Genomic DNA, 24730 nt, shown 5'->3' on the forward strand with positions numbered 1-24730 from the left:
TGAGTTGGTGAGGTATTCCTGCATGTACTCACCAGCACCCTGACAGATGCCAGCAACCACAGAGTATTGGCAGGGCCCAGCCTCATCCTTGTCAGATCAGTAGATGCAACTTCTAAGAGGCAATGGCTCCAAGGGTCAGCCTTTGAAATGATAGCCAACTGCAGCTAATAATAAACCAGTACTTTAGGCCAAGAGAGATGAGTGGTTATTGGCTGATGAGCCACCCTCCTTCTCAATGACACGTTATAAAATCCTTGTTTCTCCTCAGGAAATTCCTACAAATTTAGAGTGTAGCCCCATCGGCACCATGGCGGTTCTTGGCATCACCGTTGCCTTGCTGGTCTGGATCGCCACCCTCCTCCTCGTATCCATCTGGAAACAGATCTATAGAAGTTGGAACCTGCCCCCAGGACCTTTCCCAATTCCTTTCTTTGGAAACATTTTTCAGCTGGATTTGAAGGATATTCCCAAGTCTTTCACCAAGGTAAGGGAAACATTGCTGTATTAAGAAAACGAGTTAGAGATTAGATATAATGTGTATATATTAAACTCATTGTCAGCTGTTATCCAATGACAGATTACCAAGATACTGAATTAACAGTTCAGTCCATCTTGGGCATGAACACTCACCGTGAGTAGTCCCATGCAGGCTCAGAGGCCCTGTGCATTTGAAGTGATTATGAGATACTGATGTCGTTGGTAACATCCTGTGCCAACTGATACAACAGGTGTATCCTGGCTGGTATCAACCTGTGTCCAAGAACAGACTGAAAAGGAAAATGCTGAGCCAGCTGTGACTCACCAGATTAACAGCATCTGCCTTTTGCTAATGCTGTGACATTGCATGGACTAACCAGTCCTGGCATGGAATTGATGCTTGGTGTCTGTTAAGGATTGTCTTTGCATGTGGCAGGGTAGCTACGGGCTTCAAGAGCATTGGCTCCAAGTTAGCTTGTACTGCTAGGTAAGGTAGAGCCTTAACTTTAGAGGCAAACAAGAACATGGTGAGTGTTGGCACTGATTAAAAAGGCACAGAGAAGAGAAGTGTGTCTAGATAGAAGGAAGGTCCCCCACAAACCCAGAAGCTTGAGGTGGAAAGAGTATCCCCATATCAGACGAGACAAAATGCCCTTTCCCCAAGTCCCTGTAACTCTCTGTGAAGAACAGGAACAATAAGAGGAGATGTGGTCTGTCTAAAGCAGGCTAAGTCCTGTCTATCTTCTGTGCATTGGTCCCTGTAGTTGGCAAAGCGCTTCGGGCCAGTGTTCACACTGCACCTGGGTCACAGGCGCATCGTGGTCCTGCATGGCTACAAGGCTGTCAAGGAGGTGCTACTGAACCACAAGAACGAATTCTCTGGCCGAGGGGACATTCCTGTGTTCCAGGAGTACAAGAACAAGGGTAAGTTGGCTTCTTGAGCTGTTGGAGGGGGCAAATTAACAGACTACTTCGAGTACCATTTGATCCTACAAATCTTAGTGGCAGTAACAGAATAAACAACAAGGCAAAGGCTCAGATGATGTCTTGTACCTGCATGGAAGCTGCTTTGTGGCTTGTATGGAGCAGGCACTGTGAACCCATGACACTTCCAGACCTCCATCCTCACCATAGCCCTGATCGACTTAAAGAGTGTCACAGACCACCCCAGCTGCGTATGGGGGTCTCTGGAATGAGGGTCCTTGAAGCTAGGTGGGTAAGGATTCGGCAGTGACAAACAGAAACAAACACAGAGGCAGTTTGAATCTGAGTGTATTTTGCAGCTCTCAAGCAGGGGATTTTATACATTAAAAAAACCAAACATTACATCTCTTAGAAACTATATCCAGTGAGACAATCACAAATACCAACAAAAATCATTTGGCACAGTAAAGCACAAAAATCATCCAAGCATTACAACTCTGAAACTATGTATTCAGTGAATCACAAACAGAACAGGTAACATCATTATAAACCATCAAAATATAACAATCCTAAAAGGGTGTATTCAATTGGGGGCTGTCATTCAAGGCTAGTGGCATATTTCCAAGAGCAGGTTAATAAATCTTTAGTGGTCAGTGCTCTTAACCACTGAACTAACTTTCCAGCCCCATGGTCAATTATTACTTAACATCTAGTGCCTGATTTTTTTATAAATCTTCAAAGTGTAAATTTAAACTATTTTAATTCTTTCTAATTATGGCTTTCTTTACCATATACCAAAACCCACCTCTGGTGACACACGTGTAGCCATATGAAATTTTATTGTTGGGAAAACTTGTATCTATCAAAATAGTTTTGTAAATGATTTAAAAAGTAAAGCATTGGTTTCCCCAGGGATAAGGTCATGACCCCTTCTCTAGGGATGGTTTCTTACTCATTATTCTTGCTTAAGATCTTGGCCTAGGCTACCAGGAACATGTAGATAAGAAAAGGAATAAGAGAAAACAAAACATGCCATGAGAAGTACAGCTCAATATTTTCCCCTCTCGGGCAAAGAGTTCACAACCAGTTCCAGGAGGCCTCCCCCTTTTGAGGTCAGTCTGTGGAACTTGTCATACAGATCCTACTGGAGGTGGTGTGGCAATAGAGAATGGCTGATGGGTTGTTTCTGAACCCAGGAAGTCTTCCCCAAAGGATTGCTCCTCAGGCTCCTGTGCTTGTCTATGCTTCTTGGGACTCTTTCCACTCAGCCTTGTCTGTCTCTGAGCTGTAGCTGGTTGCATGCACCCAAGTCCTTTCACTCGCTTACCCCTGTCTGGCACTCTGTTTGCAGGGATGGGCCAGGCCTTAGGTGTTTGCTTTCCTCTATTGTAACTGGAGAGAGACAGAGAGAGAGAGAGAGAGAGAGAGAGAGAGAGAGAGAGAGAGAGAGAGAGATGTTCTCCCCTGCAGATGGGAATGCAGGCTAGTTTTTCTGTTTTCACAGCTCCACCTTCTGCTGAGTGTGGGCACCCAGAGCCAGAGCTACTCCCAGCTCACTGGTGCCACCTGCCTCCCCAGCCTTCATCTTAACCGTACCTTCTTACTTCCACTTACTTTCACTCCAAGTATCCCAAAGCCGATGGAGATAAGGTGCCCTGATTCCACCGAGTCAGCACTGGTGATGGGTTTCTATGAAGCTTTTTCCTTTTGTGTGAGATTTTAGGTCAAAGCATGGCCGGCTTTATGTCTTTCCCTCAGTGTCTAGCTTGGTTTCCCAGACTGTTTCCAAAACGATTTTACCTCAGGCATTTGATGTCCCCTTATTAATACTGTGGGTTTCTGTACTATCTCAGGAGGAAAAAAACAGAAGTGACTATCTCAGTTCTTGTCCTCTGATTGAAAAGGGACCAAGCAAGGTGACAAGGACCTGTTGGGAAGGGCACAAACCTCTAACCCAGCTCAGGATATAGGCCAGTGCAATTAGGGTCTGTCTTTCCACAGGCTAGATTCAAAAGGCATTTGCTGCCCCTGCCTGGGGGCTCCAAAGTCCTATTGTCATGCATCCCACACAACAGCGGGCTCTATAAACTCAGGTGGGCCTTGGGTAAGAATGACTTTCAGTCTCCAGTGTTCTTCATGTGAATGGTTGTTCTAATAACATAACATTAAGCACGGGTGTGTGGCAATGTACCAAGATAAGTGCACGAATCTTTGAGTAAATGCTGAGAAAGTGTGGTCCTGACCTGGATAATCAGCCTAGTGAAAGGCCGCCTTGCCTTGCCGCAGAGGTTGGCTGCCAGCTCTGCCACTCTCAGTCACTGGGTCACTCCTTTAATATTAAGGATAAAACTGACCCACGACACTTAGCTCATGTCACATACATCCCTTCCCCTTCTCAGGCTGGCCATCTCTTGTTCTAGAAAGTTCTTTAGACCATAGTACGCATATGTTCCCTGAGAACTCCCACACGTGCTGCTGCATGTTCCACTAGACATCTCACATGTGATTAGACTGTTAACATGGAAAAGATTATGAGAGTACAAGATGCAAGCAAGCTCTGCACCCTATGTGGTTATAACTCATTTTAGTTTGTCTCAGAATGCTCAGAGCCTAGTAGGTAGGTGCCTTAGACACAGTAAATACCAAAACATTATTTACTGAAGAAATGATGGTAGGAACGTACGAGAAGTGGTGGGAAGAGGATAAAGAAAAAGAAGTACTCCTGGAGTGTAGAGGGACCAGAGGGCTTTGCTAGGCAAGAGCTGGGTAGGACTGGGTGGGGCTGTCCCTGGATACCTTGAACTGATTCCAAGGGGATCCAAGAGCTCCAAGAAACAACTAGCAAGCCATCAATCAGGAGGACCTAGATTCAGTTTTGAGGAATGAAAAAATGCCCACAGAATTAGCTGAGCTAGAGAAAAAAGGAAAGAAAAATTCTTTTCAGAGTTGCTGATTCCCAGTGTCTTTATGGGGGTCACCAGGCCATGTTCTGGGAGTAAAACAATACATTTTCTTTGAAGGGAACATACACCCTAACATTTAATTGAGAGGAAATAGCACTGTCTTTCTATCTTAATGTCTCCAAACTTGGAAGTCTTCTGGCCTTTAGATTTTAGTAAAGGATGTTGATTTGAAACCATAAGGCCTTGAGTTGAAGGGCTTATGTTGTGAAGGTTAAAATCCATGAGCTCAGATATGCTGCTTAGAATTCTATCAGGAGGCATAAAGAGGAGAGTCCATTTTTAAGAGTGGCTGCCTGCAGTTTATTTAGCTTGGTAAAAGTTCAGAACAAAGCATGAAACCAAAGAAAACAGGTGCTCGGAAGAAACACTGTGAAACACAGCCTGCCGGTCCCTTTCCTTGCGCCTCCTCTACACCTGTACATCGCACCCAGTACCCAAGTGCAGCCTTTATCCATACTTCTCAGGTTCTTCATTAATGTTTCTTTTAATGTCTCCTTTTCCTACAAACAGCAACCAGTTCTCTTAACTCCCAGCCAGCCCTCCTCCCAGTTCCCAGCCCAGCCATTTCAAAGGTTTCTCCCAACCAGTCCTCCCTCTGTTCCCCAAAAGTCTGCATAAAACAGTTCCTTCTCCCAGATTTCCCAATTCTAGCATTTCCAAACTATAACTATTCTAGCCTATCTGTTCTTCTCAGCTTCTCCTGGCTCAGCTGCAATCAACTGTCTTCTCTTCTCACTCTGCCTGCCCAGTTCCCTTTCAACTGTCCCCTAATGATATCTTCCCTGGCTCGGCTCAGCTTCTCCCGCAACCGTCTCCTGTTTTTCACTCTGCTCAATCTCCTGGCTCAGCTGCACCATCTTCTTTTCTTTGGCCCCTACTGGATCTTCTTTCTTTCTGCACCAACTGTCTTCACTAACCCTCATCTCTGATCATACTCTTCTGCCACCTGGCCCCTAATCCCCTTCTCTTAGCCTCTGCTGGCATGTTATATGCTCTCCTCTTCCCAGAAGTCCAAGAGGCAACCAGACACTGAAGGTCATGGTGTCAAACAGTTCTCTTAAAGGACCAGTTGACTAGCAACTGGAGATCCTTTAAAGGGCCAAGCACACAACATAAAGCACACTAAACCCAAGACCATTTCCCCCTACTTCTTCAAGAGTTGGGTATTTATAGTAACTTCTGTTGGTCCCTTTTTCTTAGGGATTATTTTCAATAATGGACCCACATGGAAGGACGTGCGGAGGTTTTCCCTAAGTATCCTCCGTGACTGGGGAATGGGGAAACAGGGTAATGAGGCCCGCATCCAAAGAGAGGCACACTTCCTGGTGGAGGAGCTCAAAAAGACCAAAGGTTAGTATCTCAGCAGTCGGGAAGGGCTGTGGGTAGGGTCCCAAGGCCATTGAACAACCTGAAGACAGTTGCAGCTAAAGGAACCCTGGGGAAGGAAGAGATCAAGTTGGTCCCCTGGTACTGCCTTCTCAATTTGAGTCCCAGCTCTTTCCAGGAGAGCAAAAGTGGCTGTCAGGCATGTTCCATAAGTAGCATTAAAAAGTAAAGACACTTGGAGGCTCACACATTCACTGTGTCCTCAGTGAGAGCTCATAGAAGACTGGGATGGCTAGGGAAGACAGACCATGGTAAGGTGCTCACATTGTTTTCCAGGCCAGCCTTTTGACCCCACCTTTCTGATTGGCTGTGCACCCTGCAATGTCATTGCGGATATCCTCTTCAACAAACGCTTCGATTACAATGACAAGAAGTGTCTGGAGCTCATGAGTTTGTTCAATGAAAACTTCTACCTGCTGAGTACTCCCTGGATCCAGGTGACCCTGCTCCTCCTTTTCCATAAACCTTCAGTTGCACTGTTTCCATTAGAAAGGGAAGAAAAATTCAGATTGCATGAGAGGGACCGACCTAGAAAGTCAAACTACAGGAACATACAGGAGGGCATTTGTCTAGGTTGGCTTCTCACTCCAGGATCCGTGTATACTTGAATGTGTACACATTCCTACCCACACGACTTGGAGAACAGCACTCTCAAAAGACACCATGGGACCCAAAATTTTAAACAGTATGATAAAGACAACCATAAATTCATTGTTTGGAGGCTCCTATCAGTTACATAGTTTTGTTCTCCTTAGGCTTACAATTACTTTTCGGATTATCTACAATACCTACCTGGAAGCCACAGAAAAATCATGAAAAATGTGTCTGAAATAAGACAGTACACACTTGAAAAAGCCAAGGAGCACCTTAAGTCACTGGACATCAACTGCGCCCGGGATGTGACTGACTGTCTCCTCATAGAGATGGAGAAGGTAGAGAGCAAGATGGGCTGGGATGGGCAGGGGTGCATCATCCAGGTCTGACGTTATGACCCAATCTCTGGTGCTGACGCTGAGCACCACAGTTGCATCTTGATGGCCATGGTTTTTCACAAGCACTCTTGGCTTCAGTATGACCACCATTCTCTTCTCTGGTCTCATTTGGATGGCAGAGGCCCTCTGTTCAGCACCCTCCAGGCCAAGATGAACTGCAACCCTTTGAGAAATCCAGTCTTATCTGAGAAAACTTGTGGTATTTATTAATCAGTTTTGCTTACCTTCCATAGTTCTAGGTTTCCCCCACCTTCATTTTCCTGCAGCCTCTCAGCTTTCTTGCTGTAATGGCTTGAAAACATGTAAAGTCCTACTCCGATTTCCTCTAGATAATTTCCATTTGAGCAATTGCAATCAACTCAGCCTCCTCCTGCCCCTGGTCCAATAAGCACGGTCTTGAGCCTGAAAAGAGGCTGAGCTTGATCCCTACAGATAATCCTGGCACTGACCCCTATTAGATAATCCTGGCACCACTGACCAAGGCAAGTCCCTGTGGCCTGGTTAAGAAACTCTTTCCTACGCTTTGCCTATTTCCCGGAAGCATCGGTTTCCCTTGTCGTGGGGCAGAAAGAGCTGTTTCCTGATAACACAAGGAGTCTGACAAAAACTGGTCCCTCCCTGATAAAGAGCAATAGGCATCACCTTCTTACCAGATCCCTATCTGTCTCCAACTTCACAGGAAAAACACAGCCAAGAACCCATGTACACAATGGAAAATATTTCTGTGACTTTGGCCGACCTGTTCTTTGCAGGAACAGAGACCACCAGCACAACTCTGAGATATGGGCTCCTGATTCTCATGAAATACCCAGAAATTGAAGGTACATTAATGAGAAGCCAAACTCCCATACACCATATCTGAGACCTGTCAGGGTTGCCCTGTGCAATTCAGGCCTCAGTTGTCATTCTGTGTGGCCCGGTCACTAAATGAACTTCTTTAAAAGCACAATACCTTGTATGTGCCAGGACCTAGTATCCTGAAGACTGGCTAGTCCCCTACATTTGCTGAAATGCAAAGGGGAATGAGTCTGTGATCTGCTCTGTAAATAATTTCTGATGAAGAAAACAATGTTCCAATTTCCCCTGAGAAGCATTTCCTAGATTTATAGGCTGAGACAGGGATACCAGTCAGGTTGGAGTCATCCCAGAGCATCTTACCCCAGGAAGCTCTGAAGTGGACACTGAAAGAAAAGCAATTCAGGCTGTCCTAAATCCATTTCACTTCCTCTTCACGGCTTAGGAAGCAAAATCTGGGCAGGAAGAATTCTGTCCCTAAAGCAGGCACGGGGTCTTAACCCAGTATGCAGAGGGTCATACATACATTTACCTGATAGAGGAAGTGTGAGGATCCCTACATGTAAGTCATTGGGGCTCACCTTTAGTAAAGAAAATGAGGAGGCTGACAAACTAAGGGGAAGGTGCTCTAAGGCCTGAAACCCTGCCATTCTCTGAGCTGGGCATAGATCTGGGCAGCTACTGCATAGAAAGCAATGTTTCCCAAGAACATTATTGTGTGTCTGTCTGGTCCAGGTATAAGATCTGAGCTCTGGCCTTCCTGTCAGCAATGCCTTTGACTTTCCACACCACACAGAAAAAAAATGGAATATAACTAAAGTCCAAGGAGGGAAAGATACAAATTACAGTAGCTAGAACTTTTATTACTGTGCTAGGGAAACATAAATTTTAAAATGTTTTAAATTAGTAACATAATGGATTTCTAATATAGTCAAGGAGTAAGTAAATGTGACAGCCATCTATACATTGATTACCAAATTGGACATCTATTGACATTTTGTGATGTTTGCTTTGGAGCTATTTAAAAAATGAAGCATTATACGGCTAGCTAGGGCCCCACTAACTCACACTCCCCTGCCTCACTCCCCAGATACAGTGGTGCTTCAGGTCCACTATGTAGCATGCCTGTGTGACATGGACATTTAGTGTTAACTAAATATCAATGCATAACTAATATTTTATTTTATGCATGCTTTAGTAATATACCATACCATACACAACTTATTGCAACTTGCATTTTTTTACTCCACATATTATAAAGTTCCATAGTAAATCCCAAACACAGAAAGACCAAGGAACTTGACAAAGGTTGCTATTGCCTGTGTCATGATCATGGGGACTTTTAAATTTCATTAACTATGGACTAGTCTGTCACCCTCTTCCTAATTTTAACAACAGTAAACTGTCCTAGAGTAAAGAATGCAAAGGTTTCCCTCTAAGAAGACATTCCCAAGACCCTTTTATCTCTACTGCTGATTGGAAAAACTATCACAAACTATGACAATAGATGCCCAAACTTCCTGTCAACTGTGAATAAGCTCACAGGTCTTAGCTTTCACTGGCACTTAAAAGGAAATGATCTAGCAATTCAAAGTACTCAGGGATTATAAACGTATAATATAACTCAGGGTTAAGTGCTCCATAAACATCTACTGGGTGGCTTGGCAGACACACGGAAGGAGAATTAGACAGATATGTAGGTGAATGGAGCTACTGCAGGGTCGTTGGATAGATGGATGAGAGGGAGAATGAGTAGGTAAGAATGTGGACGGTGTTATACTGGTGGGTAAATGAATATGTAAGTGTATGGAAAAGTGGGTGGGTTACAGGGGTAAATAGGTGAGCAGGCAGATGGAAATGATATGGGTAGATGGTACATTCACATCAATTCTAGATTTAACCCTTGAGATTGACTTTATTCCTATCTTGGCAGAGAAACTTCATGAAGAAATTGACAGGGTTATTGGGCCAAGCCGGGCCCCTGCAGTCAGAGACAGGATGAATATGCCCTACATGGATGCTGTAGTGCATGAGATTCAGAGATTCATCAACCTTGTCCCTTCCAACCTGCCCCATGAAGCAACCCGAGACACAGTGTTCCAAGGATACGTCATCCCCAAGGTCAGGCATGAGTTGGAAAGTACTCCATGGGCATTGTCCTGTTAGCTTATCACCTAGGTTGCCCTTCAGGAGACTCGAGAGCACCTTTGACCAGCATGTATAGTTGGATGTGGGAATCAAGCCAGCATTCATTTCTGCCCCACAGAATGCTTCACCCATAGTCACTCCAATAACCTCATGACCAAAGAAATCAAAGAAATGGAAAATATCACCTCAACTGGTCCAGAGGACTTGTGAACCACTCTAAAACTGAGATCCCATGGCAGCACAACCGAGCCTGGGACCCATCCTATGAAAGATATCGGGCCTTCCTTTTCATTTAGACCTGATCTGATCCCTGTCTCTTTTTCTACATAGTCCTTAAATAAACAACACTGCAAATTTAAAATATGCTAGCGTCCATATGTAAAATTCCAACAGCCCTCTTCACTAGGGTCTTCCACCAGATGAAAGAAAGCCTATGTTTGGTTAACTTGACTAATAGAACTTCTACTTCTTCCAGGGTACAGTTGTAATTCCAACTCTGGACTCCCTTTTATTTGACAACTATGAGTTTCCAGATCCAGAGACATTTAAACCTGAGCATTTTCTGAATGAAAATGGGAAGTTCAAGTACAGTGACTATTTCAAGGCATTTTCTGCAGGTAAGCAGAGTTCAGGAGTTATCTCTTCCCTGGGAAACTGTCTTGTTCAGCCCTAAACTTCCTTCCCATGTGCTCTTCCCCCGTCCTAGATGAGGACTACCATCTCAACTCCATTATGCCCCTGTAATATACAACCCAAGTACATTCGTCCCTGTTCAGAGAAGTCAATCGACATATTTCACAAGGAGCCCAGGAAATCAGAGTTCTGGGTGGATTATCACAGAATGGACATGGTTTTCTAATTAATTGTTAAACTACTTCTACTCTAACCAGACTCCGTAAAAAGCTCTCAGAACTGTATTACCTAATTCTTCATACGTTTCAACAAAAATTACTAAACTCTATTCATTAGCTACCTGGGCTCTTCTTAGGAAGCATCCAAACTTCCCAGATGGTCCCATCGCAGGGCCTCACCTCGGGTTCCTGTAAAGGGAGATCCCACAGCCAGTTCGATAATTTTAACAGTCCATGTTTTGCATAGGCTTCACTTGCCCCAGCCTCCTGGAGTTATGGACGATACAGTTTGGGTCCATTTTCCTAAACTACTACTTGTTTATGCAGTGGAGCTCTCAACGAGTGGGATCAGTTGCTGATTCGAGTCAGTGTCACTGACATTCATGCACTCTGACATATGGGCATTGGGGTTCTGGGACTAAGGGCAAGGATGGAGAATCCTGGTTTAGGTGGTGTGCCTGAAGCCTCCTCCCACACATCCAAGCCCTCAATGTTATGAGTGTTAGCTCTGCTCTGCTCCCTCAGCACCTCATCAGCACTGTTGTCTCTTCCAGGAAAGCGAGTGTGTGTTGGAGAAGGCCTGGCCCGCATGGAACTGTTTCTGCTTTTGTCTGCTATTCTGCAGCATTTTAATCTGAAGTCTCTGGTTGACCCTAAGGATATCGACCTCAGCCCTGTTACAATTGGCTTTGGCAGTATCCCACGCGAATTTAAACTCTGTGTCATTCCTCGTTCATGAGACCTAGAAACTGCTGTCATTGATGCCCATCGTTATCCCTTACAAAATGACTGTTAAAAAAAATGCCAAGCGGGCTGGTGAGATGGCTCAGTGGGTAAGAGCACCCGACTGCTCTTCCGAAGGTCCGGAGTTCAAATCCCAGCAACCACATGGTGGCTCACAACCATCCATAACGAGATCTGACTCTGTCTTCTGGAGTGTCTGAAGACAGCTACAGTGTACTTACATTTAATAAATAAATAAATCTTTTAAAAAAATGCCAAGCATATGGAGTTCTATCATAAAATGAAACAGAAAAGAATAAGATATTGATGAACTATGTTAGCTGTGGATTTAATGAGAGCCTTGTCCCCTTGCCATGTGAAAGTCCCCAGTGAGTGAATAGCATTTCACAGCCAGTAGTATAACATCTTCTAATCTATCTGTCCCTGACTTCTCAAAATAATTTGCTTGCATATGCATGGATGATCTGGTTATCTGCCCATCATAAGACACTGACCTAACAATACAGTCAACGTTCTTTTACCATACAGGTATCATATTCTTAGGCTCTTAGGATTATAATGTGAGCAGCTTTCTGCTGACCCAACTGTCCAGCTGATTTATGTTGGGGTGCTACTTATACCCAGAATTAACAGATACTACGACAGTGACCCTACTGAAGGTGTTTGGATCTTCATAGCTCCACAATGGCAAGACTGCTTCCAGGAGGGGAAAAAAAGTGTCCTTTTTGAATTGACTTGGGGGCAGAGATGTTTCAACTTCATAGATTACTGTTACAGAAATCCTGAGTGAAGTAACCCAATCACAAAAGAACTCACACAATATGTACTCACTGATAAGTGGATATTAGCCCAGAAACTTAGAATACCCAAGATATAAGAGACAATTTGTTAAACGCATGAAACTCAAGAAGAACAAAGACCAAAGTGTGGACACTTTGCCCCTTCTTAGAATTGGGAACAAAACACCCATGGAAGGGGTTACAGGGACAAAGTTTGGAGCTGAGATGAAAGGATGGACCATTTAGAGACTGCCATATCCGGGGATCCATCCCATAATCAGCTTCCAAACGCTGACACTATTGAATACACTAGCAAGATTTTGCTGAAAGGACCCAGATATAGCTGTCTCTTGTGAGACGATGCCGGGGCCTAGCAAACACAGAAGTGGATGCTCACAGTCAGCTATTGGATGGATCACAGGGCCCCCAGTGGAGGAGCTAGAGAAAGTAACCAAGGAGCTAAAGGGGTCTGCAACCCTATAGGTGGAACAACAATATGAACTAGCCAGTACACCCCAGAGTTTGTGTCTCTAGCTGCATATGTATCAGAAGATGGCCTTGTCAGCCATCAGTGGAAAGAGAGGCCCATTGGTCATGCAAACTTTATCTGCCTCAATACAGGGGAACGCCAGGGCCAAAAAGTGGGAGTGGGTGGGTGGGGGAGTGGGTGGGAGAGCGTGGGGATGACTTTTGGGATAGCATTGGAAATGTAAATGAAATAAATACCTAAAAAAAAAATAAAAAAGAAAGATAGGATGTATGTAGCTCTAGGGGCCATTAACTAATTATAGCATCATCTGGCCACTGTCTAAGGTCAACACCTGGTCAGCAGAGTCACCAACTATCTTCTCTCGGTGGCAAAGCTTGAGATGGTTCAAGCCTGGCTGTCTTCTCGAGGAAGTAGCATTAACTTCACAAATACAGTTGCAGAGAAAGCACGATGGCTTTAAACCCAGCACTCAGGAGGCAAAGGCAGGCAGGCAGATCTCTGTGAGTCTGAGGCCAGCCTGGTCTACATAGCAAATTCCAAACCAGCCAGGACTAAAAATGAGATTCTGTTTCAAAACAAAGAAACAAATAAAACAGGAGTACAGTTCTTTAGAAGAATTAGTGTGGCCTTAAGGAACTTACTATTGCTTTTAGTGTACATATTTCCTCCAAGCTTGGCATGCTCATGCCCATGCCCATGCCCATCTTGAAAGTACAGTAACTGTGGCAACCTATAGAAAACTCTGTTCCTGAATCATGGCAATGCTACAGAGCAGACGTCAGGATCTTTAAGAATAGGGCTGTTAGCAGCCACTTCTGCATGGAAGGGAAGTATCAAAAGACCCTCAGGAGACCCTTACAAAACCCTCTTCTAGCATTCCACTAAATCCTGTAAGATGAAAAAAAAAAAAAAAAGAACCTGACTGAGGCAGAATTTTACCAGATATAGATAGCTCTTGTAAATCTCCCTGCTAACTCATTTATTCACTGAGTTGGATTTGACAGAATCTTTCCTTTTTGTCCCCTTCCATATTTAAGGTAAATATACATTAAATTGCATCTTACCAGGAAAACCACAAAACAAATGGCAACCAAACAAGGACCCAATAGAACCAAAGATGAATGGGGAAGGTCTGCCCATTTATGTCCTCCCCAACCAAAAGAGCATTTTTAGTTTAAGATGCTCCTGGCAACAGTTTGGGATTGCTCGCAAACAATATAGACCACATGCAGACTTACATTTCATTTATTTTGCTTGAAGAATGGGGTGGTTTATAGTGAGAATTAAGAGCTGGCGGTGTGTCTTCCTTTTGTTTCAAAGTATATGCTATTCTGGGCCTACATGAGGGAACTAAGTTACCAAGTGGCTTCAGATCCTGTGAGAAGGTCCAGATCTGCATCCTCCGCTCAAGAGTAGAAGAGTGTGTCAGATACTAGTGGTGAGCAAGAGACAGGGAAAGCATTTACTAAGGGCCTGCAGTGTGTACCCTAAGCTAGGTGAAAATCAAAATTGAGCCAAGACATCTCCAGGTTCAAAGACTTGAGGGGCTTAGCCCCAACACCCATTCTTCCACTCAGCACATCCTCAGATGAAGCAGGCTACACAAAACATCCCCAAGTGATGTTTGAAGTTGGTAAGTCCTCCGGGCTGAGGAGGGTATTAGGTCCTGCTTGATGGACGCTCTTGGACTGTCTCCTCGTGGACTTCTACAGGTTTAGGACTGGCCTGTAGGAGGTAAAGGCCCAGGCATTCTTCCCTGCTCCTACCACCCCCTTCTACCTTTCTGTGCCCATGCTACCATGAGTTTACACCTCTGCCTCAGCTGTGCCTCCTCAGAGGAATGCCCTTTCCACAGACTATACTCTGAAGAATACCACTTTTTTCCTTCCCTTCTGTTCCCGGGTTTACCATCCTCCATGAGCTGTCTTCTTCGTTTTGCGTACTATGAGCAAGGATCTGTACCCCATGCTTTTCCAGTTCTTCTTTAAGCCTGTTCGGGAAGAGTGAAGAACAAGAATGAAAGCAGAAAAATCAAGAAAATATGAAGAGACATACTGGCAGAACAGGGGAAATAGCTGCCATTCACCTTCCTGGGAGACATGAGGACACAGGAGCTCCGTGCCTACCTCTGCCGTTTCTGCTGTAGCTGGTGGCACCTCTGCTGCAGCTGCTCGTGCTGCTGAGCTGCAGCCTCTAGGAACTCCTCAGCTTTCTTGTTCTCATCCTTGAACATCTGCCTGATAGTGTAGAAAGAAGTCAGTGCTAGACATTTCCTCCTCCTGCCCCACCCTGCTTCTTACATTGCTGCAGCTGCCTCATGGCTTCGGAGGAAGAGTCCCTCAGTGAGGCTGGGAGAACCCTCAGGCCCACCCAGGGCACTCAGCCGCTGTCTCACATCCTCCAGCTTTACTTTGATCAGTTTTTCTACAGAGAGAAAGAGTAATAAGAAGGTAAGGGCAGGTTGGTGCAGGTGAGAGCCACCCTTCTGGCCCTGACCTCACCTTCCTTGAGCAGCTGCTCCTTGCTGCTGTCCAAAACACACATCTCCTTTGTCAGATGTTCAGGCTTCTGGGGTGGGGGGCACAAACAAGAAGATATGTCCAGATCTCCTGGCTCCTCTGAGCTTCAGAGAAGCCTGTATACATCTAATCATTTCTCCTCTCAGTAAGTTTCACTTCCTAGGACCCTGCCCCTTGGTGTATGCCAGCTATGGTTTATGGATCTTGTCATTCCCTCTCCTTAGACCTTTAACCCTGTAATGAGGTTCTAGGGAAAGTATTCGAAACCCTAAAATCTGCAATACTACAATCTTGAGACACTCTGAAGACTTAGGTATTAGCGTTTCTTCCCCTCTTCTCTCCTCCTGGCCTCCTCACTGGCATAGAGAACACTGAATGGACACAGCAACATGAGTGAATGGGAAGTATCAATACTGAAGACACCAAGTACCTCAAGAGTGGTCACCAGGGACTGGATTTACGATGACAGCAGGACCACCAACCAATGCTTGCACAGGGACAAAGTATAATAGGTAGCATAGTGTTGTATGACTCACATGAAATTCCAAGGTGTCCTTATGTTGACTCATCAAAGTCTCCAGATGTTCTTCAAAATCCAACCTAGGAGGCAATCACAGAGCCATGATGGCCATGAACTACCACAGAGCTTGGCCAAGGTCTGAGTCTATATAGCACCCAGGGACTTCCTGTCCACTCTTACACAGGAATACCTTCACCCTCTTGACCATCCAAGACTATGGCTGGCCATCCCGGGCATTACTATACCTATAGCACGTCTCCAGCCCAAGCCTCACACCTTGAGGTTTACCTCAGTTTTCTTAGTTTGGCCTTCTCTTTGTCGATCTGGGAGTTCAGGAAAGAAATTCTCTCTTTACACTCCTGCAACAAGCTGTGCTTCCTGGGAAGGAAACCAACACTCAGCCATGTTCTTTGAATGACTCTCCTGGAGGGAGGGCTGGGGGCTTCTATTCTGTTCCTCTGTATTCAAGCCTGTGTCTAGCAGAGCAGATGGTGTGGGAGGTAACAGAAACACTTAGGGAGACCACTACAGGCATGGCATCTTACCTCTGTGCCTCACTTTCCTTCTCCTGGCAGTGCAGCTGCATAATCCTCAGGGTCTCTGTAAGGATAACAACAGTGCCCTCTGAGTGCTTGCTAAGGCATCTAATTTTGCAAATAGAAAAAAACATATCACATCAAGTCTGTGGACACTTGATTGGATTTTGACATTTTCTGGGTCTGGTAAAAGCCATAGGAATGTCACAAGGTTGGGAGTTCTTAAGTTTCTAGCTACTAGAGAGAGTGGGTTTAGATGGGGTATCACAAAGCCTAGAAATGGGTAATATGGGAATACCTTCCTTTCTGTTCAAGATATCCTTCAGACGTACTTTCTCTTCGTGTACTAGAAAAGATGATGAAGGTTCAGGCATTAGAGACCAAACACAGAAATGGCAAGGGCAGTCATATGAGAGGCAAGTATAACTGTGACCCTAACCCAGATGCAGTTTCCTTGAGATAAGTTCCTACCCCTATGGGTATCCACATTCCTGTAAACACAATGTACCCTAATTTTCACAAAAGATATCCATGTCTGGGTATAACAACCACTGGGACCGGGAAAAACAACATCAATCAAAAGGGCTACATGATCAGGTAATGCAAGATGACTAAGAAAGACATTTCTAGTAATATACAGCTGCTGGTGTGAGGCAATAACTTGTATTATCTAGGGCAATACATGGAGGATCGTCTCTGCAAAGGACTCAGGGCAGAACTGGCCTCAAAGGCATTTCCACACCCCTCCTGTTAGAAGATGGGGCTGCTAGAAGAAATGAGGTTGGAGAAGGAGAAGAGTCATGGCCCCAGTGTTTGCAGGACTGCATTAGGAGAAGTCTAAGACATCGTAGAAACCTCTAGCGACTCTCAGTTAACTCACGTAAGTCCAGTTCCTTCTGCAGGTTGTCCCAGACAGTCTGGGCCTCTCCAAGCTCCTCGCTGGCTTTCTTTTTTGCTTTACCAAAGAGGAGGACAGACATTTGGTAAGTACAGCCTCAAGGACAAATGAGGAGATTTCACACTCTTCCCCCCAAAGAAAACTTAGAGGAGGCCCAGATTTTACAAAGCAGGAAACAAGGCTTTCTAAATCCTGGCCCTTCTTGCTAGGCTCGGGTGGCAGCAGGGCTGTGTTCACAGGCAAATGACTATGGCGGTTACAGGCAGAAGGGCCCTGAACTTATGCTCTCATGAAATAACTACAGAGACTTTAACAAGGACCCCTGTATGTCCACTTTTTATTGGGCCTGGCCAGTTAAAACTTGTAGCTGGTCCTGGATGGCAGCCAATCACTGAGCTCACCTTGTTGAACCTCATTAATACGGTTAATCAGGACCTCAATCCGGGGCTCTAGGCTTCCCACTGCAAAGCCAAAAGGAAGCTCATTATTGACAGAGTGTGTCTACCTGGGATTCTGCAGCCTTTACTTTACAGAAATCTCCTAAGCATCTCCCGTGTACAGGTGCTACATTATGGTCTCAATCTAGGGTTGTGGGGACGAGGAACAGACCCATAGAGATACTGAGCCAAGCTGTAGAACTTCAGTCAAGAGAAATGAAGCAAGGGGAGAGGTCTATAGGCAAAGGTCAGATATGGGAAAGTGTCTTGGAGGGCTTCCATCAAGGAAGGCAGGCCCTCAAGCTCTCTGGATAAAGTGGTGGGTGCCCTGGGGAGGAAATGAGAAGGAAACAGGATACATATGATCAAGTAGAAGGTGGCAGGATGTAAAGTGGAAGAGGGTTATGGTAAAAACCTCTGGCTCTAACAGACTGCTGTGGAGTCAAAGGAGACCTGGGACGGTGCTTTGGGAAGACACGTTGCCTTCTTCTGCTCACTCTCATGCTGCTATAACTTTGAATCATCATGGCTCCCTTTTAGTTCAAAAACTAAAATTTAAGGGACAGTGAGATGGTTCCGTGGGTAAAGGTATTTTCTACCAAGCCTGACAACCTGAGTTTGATCCCTGGAACCCACATAGAAGGAGAGAACTTAAGCTACCCTCTGACGTCATTACATGGTATGTGTGAGCATGCACATTGCACACATACATACATACATACATAAACACCAAATTTTCTTTAAAATTAAAACTTATGTTCAGAAGCATCTATTTTTATTTTATGTGTATGAGTGTTTTGCGTGCATATATGTATATGTACCACACATGTGCCTGGTGCCCACATGGCATCAGATCTCCTAGAATTGGGCTCACTAATAATTGTGAGACACCATATGAGTGCTGGAAAACAAATCTGTTCTTTGCAAGAATAGTAGTGCTCTTAACTACTGGCCTATCTCTCTACACACATACATCCAAATTTAAGTTTTCAAGTTAATGTGAGTAAAATAAATTCTTATTTTTGTGAATAGCAATGCTTGGAGATGAATCTATATCTGCCTGACTTCAAACCTCAGAGTAAGAGATACGTGACCTTTCTGCAACCTTTTCACCATGTCCATTAAGTCTTCAATTTTCTGTGTGGACCCATACTGCCCTGTGGAAATAAAACCAAACATTTCAAACTCAGCAGTATAAAACAGCCAGAAGGATCCAATACCTAGGCTGATACTGAGATTAGCTGAGGACAGATCTCTAATCAGAGCAGTGTTACTGATCCTTGTCCCAAATGAATAGTACAAAAAAGTGAACTGGGCCCTTCCATGGTTAGCCTTTTCCTACAGGGTACAATAGCACCACACATATTCTCTTCATAAAACTCAAGGTGAAGCCAGAGCTATAGTTAATTTCTCTTGTGCTGCTGAGATTATCAAACTAGGTCTCATAAGTATGATACTAGGGTACTAGGTATAATTATGCCTACCTGTAATCTTAGAACTTAGAGAAAATTACAGGAAGATCATCATTTTGAGTTCAACCTAGCCTATGTCACAAGGTCAAGTCCATCTTGAGCTACACAGAAATCCTGACTCAAAAGGCAGATGACTAGGGATTCATCAGAACCTACTACAAAGGCTTATACTAGACAAAACTGGTAAATCTAGATGAAATGGATGGTTTTCTAGACAGATAACACATACCAAAGTTAAAGCAAGATCAGGTAAACTATCTAAACAGTCTTATAACCCCTAAGGAAACAGAAATAGTTATTTTAAAACCTCCCAACCAAAAAAAAACAAAAAAACAAAAAAACCAGGGCCAGATGGTTTTAGTGCAGAATTCTACCAGACCTTCAAAGAAGAGCTAATACTTCAAACTATTCCAGAAAATATAAACAGAAGGAACACTACCTAATTCATTCTATAAAGCCACAATTACTCTGATATCTAAACCACCTAAAGACCCAATGAAGAAAGAAAACTTCAGATCAATTTCCCTCATGAGTATCAATGCAAAAATACTCAATAAAATTCTCACAAGCCGAAACCAAGAACACATCAACATGATCATTCACCATGATCATGTAGACTTTGTCCCAGGGATCCAGGGATGGTTCAATGTATGAAAATCCATCAATGTAATCCACTATATTATAAACAAACTCAAAGAAAAAAAAATCACATGATCTTCTCATTGGATGCTGAAAAAGCCTTTGAGAAAATCCAACACCTCTTCATGTTAAAAGCACTGGAAAGATCAGGAATTCAAGGCCCACACCTAAACATAATTAAAACAATATATATCAAACCAACAGCCAATATTAAACTGAATGGAGACATACTTGAAGCAATCCCACTAAAATCAGGGGGAAGTCAGAGCTTCCCATTCCTTCCCTACCTATTCAGTATTATACTCAAAGTTCTAGCTAGAGCAATAAGACAACAAAAGGAGACCAAGGGGATACAAATTGGCAAAGAAGTCAAGTTATCACTATTTGCAGATGATATGATAGTATATATAACTGACCCCAAAAATTCTACCAGAGAACTTCTACAGCTGATAAACAACTTCAACAAAGTAGATGGATATAAAATTAACTCAAACATATCAGTAGCCTTCCTTTATACAAATGATAAACAGGCTGAGAAAGAAAATAGGGAAACAACACCCTTTACAATAGTCACAAAATAATATAAAATATCTTGGTGTAACTCTAACCAAACAAGTAAGAGATCTATATGACAAGAACTTCAAGTCTCTGAAGAAAAAAAATCAAAGAAGACCTCAGAAGATGGAAATATCTCCCATGCTCATGGATTGGTAGGATTAACATAGTGAAAATGGCCATCCTACCAAAAGCAATCTATAGATTCAACACAATCCCCATCAAAATTCCAACACAATTCTTCAAAGAAAGCGCATTTCTCAACTTCATGTGGAAAAACAAAAAACTCAGGATAGAGAAAACAATTCTCAACAATAAAAGAACTTCTGAGGGAATCACCATCCATGACCTCAAGCTGTACTACAGAGCAATAGTTATATATATATTTTTAATGCATGGTATTGGTACAGAGACAGACAGTTTGATTAATAGGATAGAATTTGAAGACCCAGAAATAAAACCACACACTTGTGGGCACTTGATCTCTGACAAAAAAGCCAAAACCACACAGTGGGGGAAAAAAGCATCTTCAATAAATGGTGCTGGTCTAACTGGCAGGTGGTATGTAGAAAAATGAAATACATCCATATGTGTCACCTTTCACAAATCTCAAGTCCAAGTGGATCAAGAACCTCAACATAAAACCAGATACACTGAATCTAATAGAAGAGAACGTAGGAAGAGCCTCAAATTCATTGGTACAGGGGCAGGAATGATTTCCTAAACAGAACTCTAATGGCTCAGGCTCTAAGATCAAGAATTGATAAATGAGACCTCATGAAACTGAAAGGCTTCTGTAAGGCAGAAGACACAGTCAATAGGAAAAATTGGCAGCCTACAGACTGGGAAAAAATATTCTCTAACCCACATCAAATAGAGGGCTAATATCCAAAAATATATAGAGAACTCAAGAAATTAACTTCCAGTGGAGCAACATGCCTAAGTTTTATTGTGACTACTGTGATACGAATCTTACCCATGATCCTCCGTCTGTGAAGAAGACACACTGTAGTGGTCAGAAACACAAAGAGAATGTAAAAGACTATTACCAGAAATGGACAGAAGACTGGCCCAGTGCCTGACTGACAAAACAATGGCTGCATTTCAACACACAAAGATCTTTCCAGCTCCATTCTCTACTCCTCTGCCTGCAAAGGCCATGATCCCACCTCCCCCGAATCTCCCAGGTCCTCCTCGACCTGGAATAATGCCTGCATCCCACATGGGAGGCCCTCCCATGATGCCAGTGATGGGTCCCCTCCTCCTGGGATGATGCCTGTGGGACCAGCTCCTGGGATGAGACCACCCATAGGCGGCCACATGCCCATGATGCTGGGGCCTCCAATGATGAGACCTCCCGCCCACCCTATGATGGTGCCCATATGGCCTGGCCCTACTTGGCCAGACAGATGAGAGCAGAAGAGCTCTTTATCATTTTGTATTTCTTGTTCTATTTCATCAACAGATCTTGGTGCTGAGCCTGAGTGTTTACTAGATGCATGACAAGGAACTTCCCTTCCTAACGGAGAGAATACTTTTGGAGGGAGAAGTAATACAAAAAAAGTGCGGTGTTGACTTATATTATGAAATGTGAAAATAAAATCACCAGCTCTCTTAGTTAGAAAGAAAGAAACAAAGAAACAAAGAAAGAAACAAAGAAAGAAACAAAGAAAGAAACAAAGAAAGAAATTAACTTCCAAAACCCAATTAAACCAATTTTAAAATGGGGTACAGAGCCAGAGGATTCACAATGGAAGAATCTCAAATGGCCAAGAAGCACTTAAAGAAATGGTCAAAGACCTTAGTCATCAGGGAAATGCAAATCAAAACGACCCTGAGATTCCACTTTACACCAACCAGAATGACTAGGATCAAAAACTCAGTCAACAGCAGATGCTGGCAAGGATGTGGAGAAAGAGGAACACTCCTCCACTGTTGGTGAGATTGCAACTGGTACAACCACTCTGGAAATCAATCTGGAGGTCCTCAGAAAATTGGAAATAGATCTACCTGAAGACCAAGCTATACCAGCACTCTCAGGCATATTTGCAAAAGATACCCTACCACACCAGAAGAACTCATGTTCCACTATGTTCAAACAGAGTTACTTGTAATAGCCAGAAGCTAGAAACAACCCAGATGTCCCTCAGCTGAAGAATATAGATATAGAAAATGTGGTTCATTTACACAATGAAATACTACTCAGCTATTAAGAATGAGGACATCATGAATTTTGCAGGCAAGTGGATAGAACTAGAAAATATCATTCTGAGTGAGGTAACCCAGACCCAAAAGGACATACATGGTATGTACTCATTAATACATGGATATTAGCCAAAAGTACAAAATACCTAAGATACAACCCACAGACTGCACGAAGTTTAACATGCAGAACGGCCCAAGTGCAGATGCTTCAATCCCACTTAGAAGAGGGGAAGAAAACAACCACGAAAGGTAGAGAGGAATCTAGGTGGAAGAGGGGAAAGGGAGAGGAAAGGGAGAACAGGATCAGGTATGGGAAGTTGGACAAAAGAAGCCCAGAGGACCAGAAGAATAGAAATATGCAGCCTTGGGGGAATGGGAGGTGAGAGGACCCTCTAGAAAGTACTGGGATGTGAGAAACTCTCAAGAATCAATGGGGGTAACCTTAACCGAAATGCCCAACAGTGGGAATAGGGAACTCAAAGAGTCCACCTCCAGTAGATAGACCAAGCCTCAAGTGGGGGAATGGGTTACCAACCCACAATCAAAATCTCTGACCCAGAATTGTCCCTGTCTAAAAGAACTGCAGGGACAAAAATGGAGAATAAACTAAATGAAAGGTGGCCCAATGACCAGCCCGACTTGGGATCCATCTCATGGGGGATTCAGAGGGAACCAAGGCCTGGCACTATTAATGATGCTATGATGTGCTTACATCTGAGAGGCCCTAGCAGTAGCTGACTGAAACTGACACAAACACTTACACCCAACCATTGGACTGAAGTCGAGGACCCCTATGGTTGATTTAGAAGAACTGAAGAAGCTGAAGTGGAGGGCAACCCTATAGGAAGACCAGTAGTCTCATCTCACCCAGATCCCAGGGAGCTCCCAGAGACTGAGCCACCAATCAGGTAGCATAGAGGGCCTGGTCTGAGGCCCTTGGCACATACATAGCAAAAGAGGTCCAGGTCTGGCCTCAGTGGGAGAAGACGTGCCTAATCCTCGAGAGACTTGAGACCCCAGGGAGAAGGGAGCCCTGGTGGAGGGGAGCATCCTCTCGGAGATTTAAATATATTACATATATTTAAGTGTAATATGTAAAATGTAATTTAACATATTACATTTAAATATGTGAATACTTTAAAAAAAAAAAAAGACGTAAGCTCTCAGCTCCAGCACTATGGCCTAATGGCCTGCCTGCTACCATGATTCCTGCCATGATACAAATGTACTGACCCTGTAGAGACTGGAACCAAGCCCCCAGCTAAATGCTTTTATAAAAAAAGATAATAATAATACTAAAAAGAAATAGATTTTTAAAAGCAACTAGATACTTTATGTGATTGAGGAATTGTTGGTGCTGTTGTATAGCTGTGGCAACTGTTATTTTTCTGGAGTACTTGTCCTCTAGACACATATGGGACATTTATGGGTGACACTGCTGTCTGGGGTGGTCGGTCATAAAACAGAGGACTGAGTGATGGGGATGGGGGAGGACTGACAAACCATCCTAACCATCAAAGCTGGGCAGGAGAATCACTGCGTAAGCCCACCTTGCCCTACGCTTTTGTATAAACTTAAATTTATCACAATAAGAATATCGTTCTACCGCCCCATACACAGAGAGGTGCAGAAAAGTTCTGAGAACGGAAGTTTTGTTCGGCCGCGGTCCCAGCACCCCCTTGGCAGAGGCGCTAAGATGGCATCAAGTTCTGGACGGCAAGAGGGCGACTGCAGCTCGGTAGGGACACGGGACTTCAGGCCTGGTGCCACAGGCCCTGGTGCAGGCCCGCCCGCTCTGAAGGTGACAGGTGTGTGACCTACAGCAACCCCACGCTAGGCCTGGCATCACAGGGAGACAGCAAGCTGGCTTCTCCTCAGTCAGGATCCCAGTCAGCCCTCTCCCGGGGTTCGCGCCCACCGCGTGGATCTCCTCAGACCTCAACAGGCGGCCCGCTCAGCCCCGCCAGCTCACCAGGCCAACCCAGGCACCCTTCAGCCACTACCTCTGGCCCCCTCAGGCCCGTGGAGCAGGTCTGCTGAGCCCTCGGGCTCCATACCCAACGGCTGCGGTCTGGTGGCCATACTGCTCCACTTCCTCAGCTGCCGCAGCAGCTTCCAGGCTGTTAGACACTGCGCCTGCGCAGTACGCTGCGCGGGGAAACTCGAGAGGACCGCGTGGCCAGCTGCTGCGCATGCGCAGGCGTAAAGCCTTGCCCCACCACCACCACGACCACCAAATGCAAGTCCGATTTAAACGTGATAGTCGGAGTGAAGACTTCCAAGCAGTGTTTGGCCAGTTTCGGAGGCAAGTGCATGAACAAGCATGAAGGCCTCACTCACCCTCTACAAAGGTTAGGTCGTCAAAGTTAGAATTAGGGTTAGAATGTGGAAATTTTCTGC

General features: G+C 44.3%; 2 protein-coding genes and 1 pseudogene across 2 annotated transcripts; 2 read left to right on the top strand and 1 right to left on the bottom strand.

The window, feature by feature from the left end:
• Nucleotides 1-260: 260 nt before the first annotated feature.
• On the top strand, nt 261-11524 carry LOC110297258 (cytochrome P450 2E1). The gene is made up of 9 exons (XM_021166003.1): nt 261-484; nt 1242-1401; nt 5565-5714; nt 6027-6187; nt 6506-6682; nt 7422-7563; nt 9471-9658; nt 10161-10302; nt 11091-11524. The coding sequence occupies exons 1-9, from the start codon at nt 308-310 to the stop codon at nt 11273-11275; spliced, it is 1482 nt and encodes a 493-aa protein (XP_021021662.1). The 5' UTR covers nt 261-307; the 3' UTR covers nt 11276-11524.
• A 2252-nt stretch (nt 11525-13776) lies between these two features.
• On the bottom strand, nt 13777-24446 carry Syce1 (synaptonemal complex central element protein 1). Its single transcript, XM_021167960.1, has 13 exons — nt 24334-24446; nt 18554-18616; nt 17424-17483; nt 17005-17079; nt 16423-16470; nt 16134-16188; nt 15877-15966; nt 15605-15668; nt 15051-15117; nt 14850-14973; nt 14676-14786; nt 14458-14539; nt 13777-14274 (listed from the first exon to the last, which is right to left on the bottom strand). Exons 1-13 carry the CDS (start codon nt 24410-24412, stop codon nt 14209-14211), a joined length of 984 nt encoding a protein of 327 aa, XP_021023619.1. The 5' UTR covers nt 24413-24446; the 3' UTR covers nt 13777-14208.
• Nucleotides 21061-21538, top strand: LOC110298615 (annotated as a pseudogene).
• Nucleotides 24447-24730: the final 284 nt, after the last annotated feature.

The sequence above is a fragment of the Mus caroli genome, chromosome 7 (assembly GCF_900094665.2).
Source record: "Mus caroli chromosome 7, CAROLI_EIJ_v1.1, whole genome shotgun sequence".
Classification (NCBI taxonomy): Eukaryota; Metazoa; Chordata; class Mammalia; order Rodentia; family Muridae; genus Mus; species Mus caroli.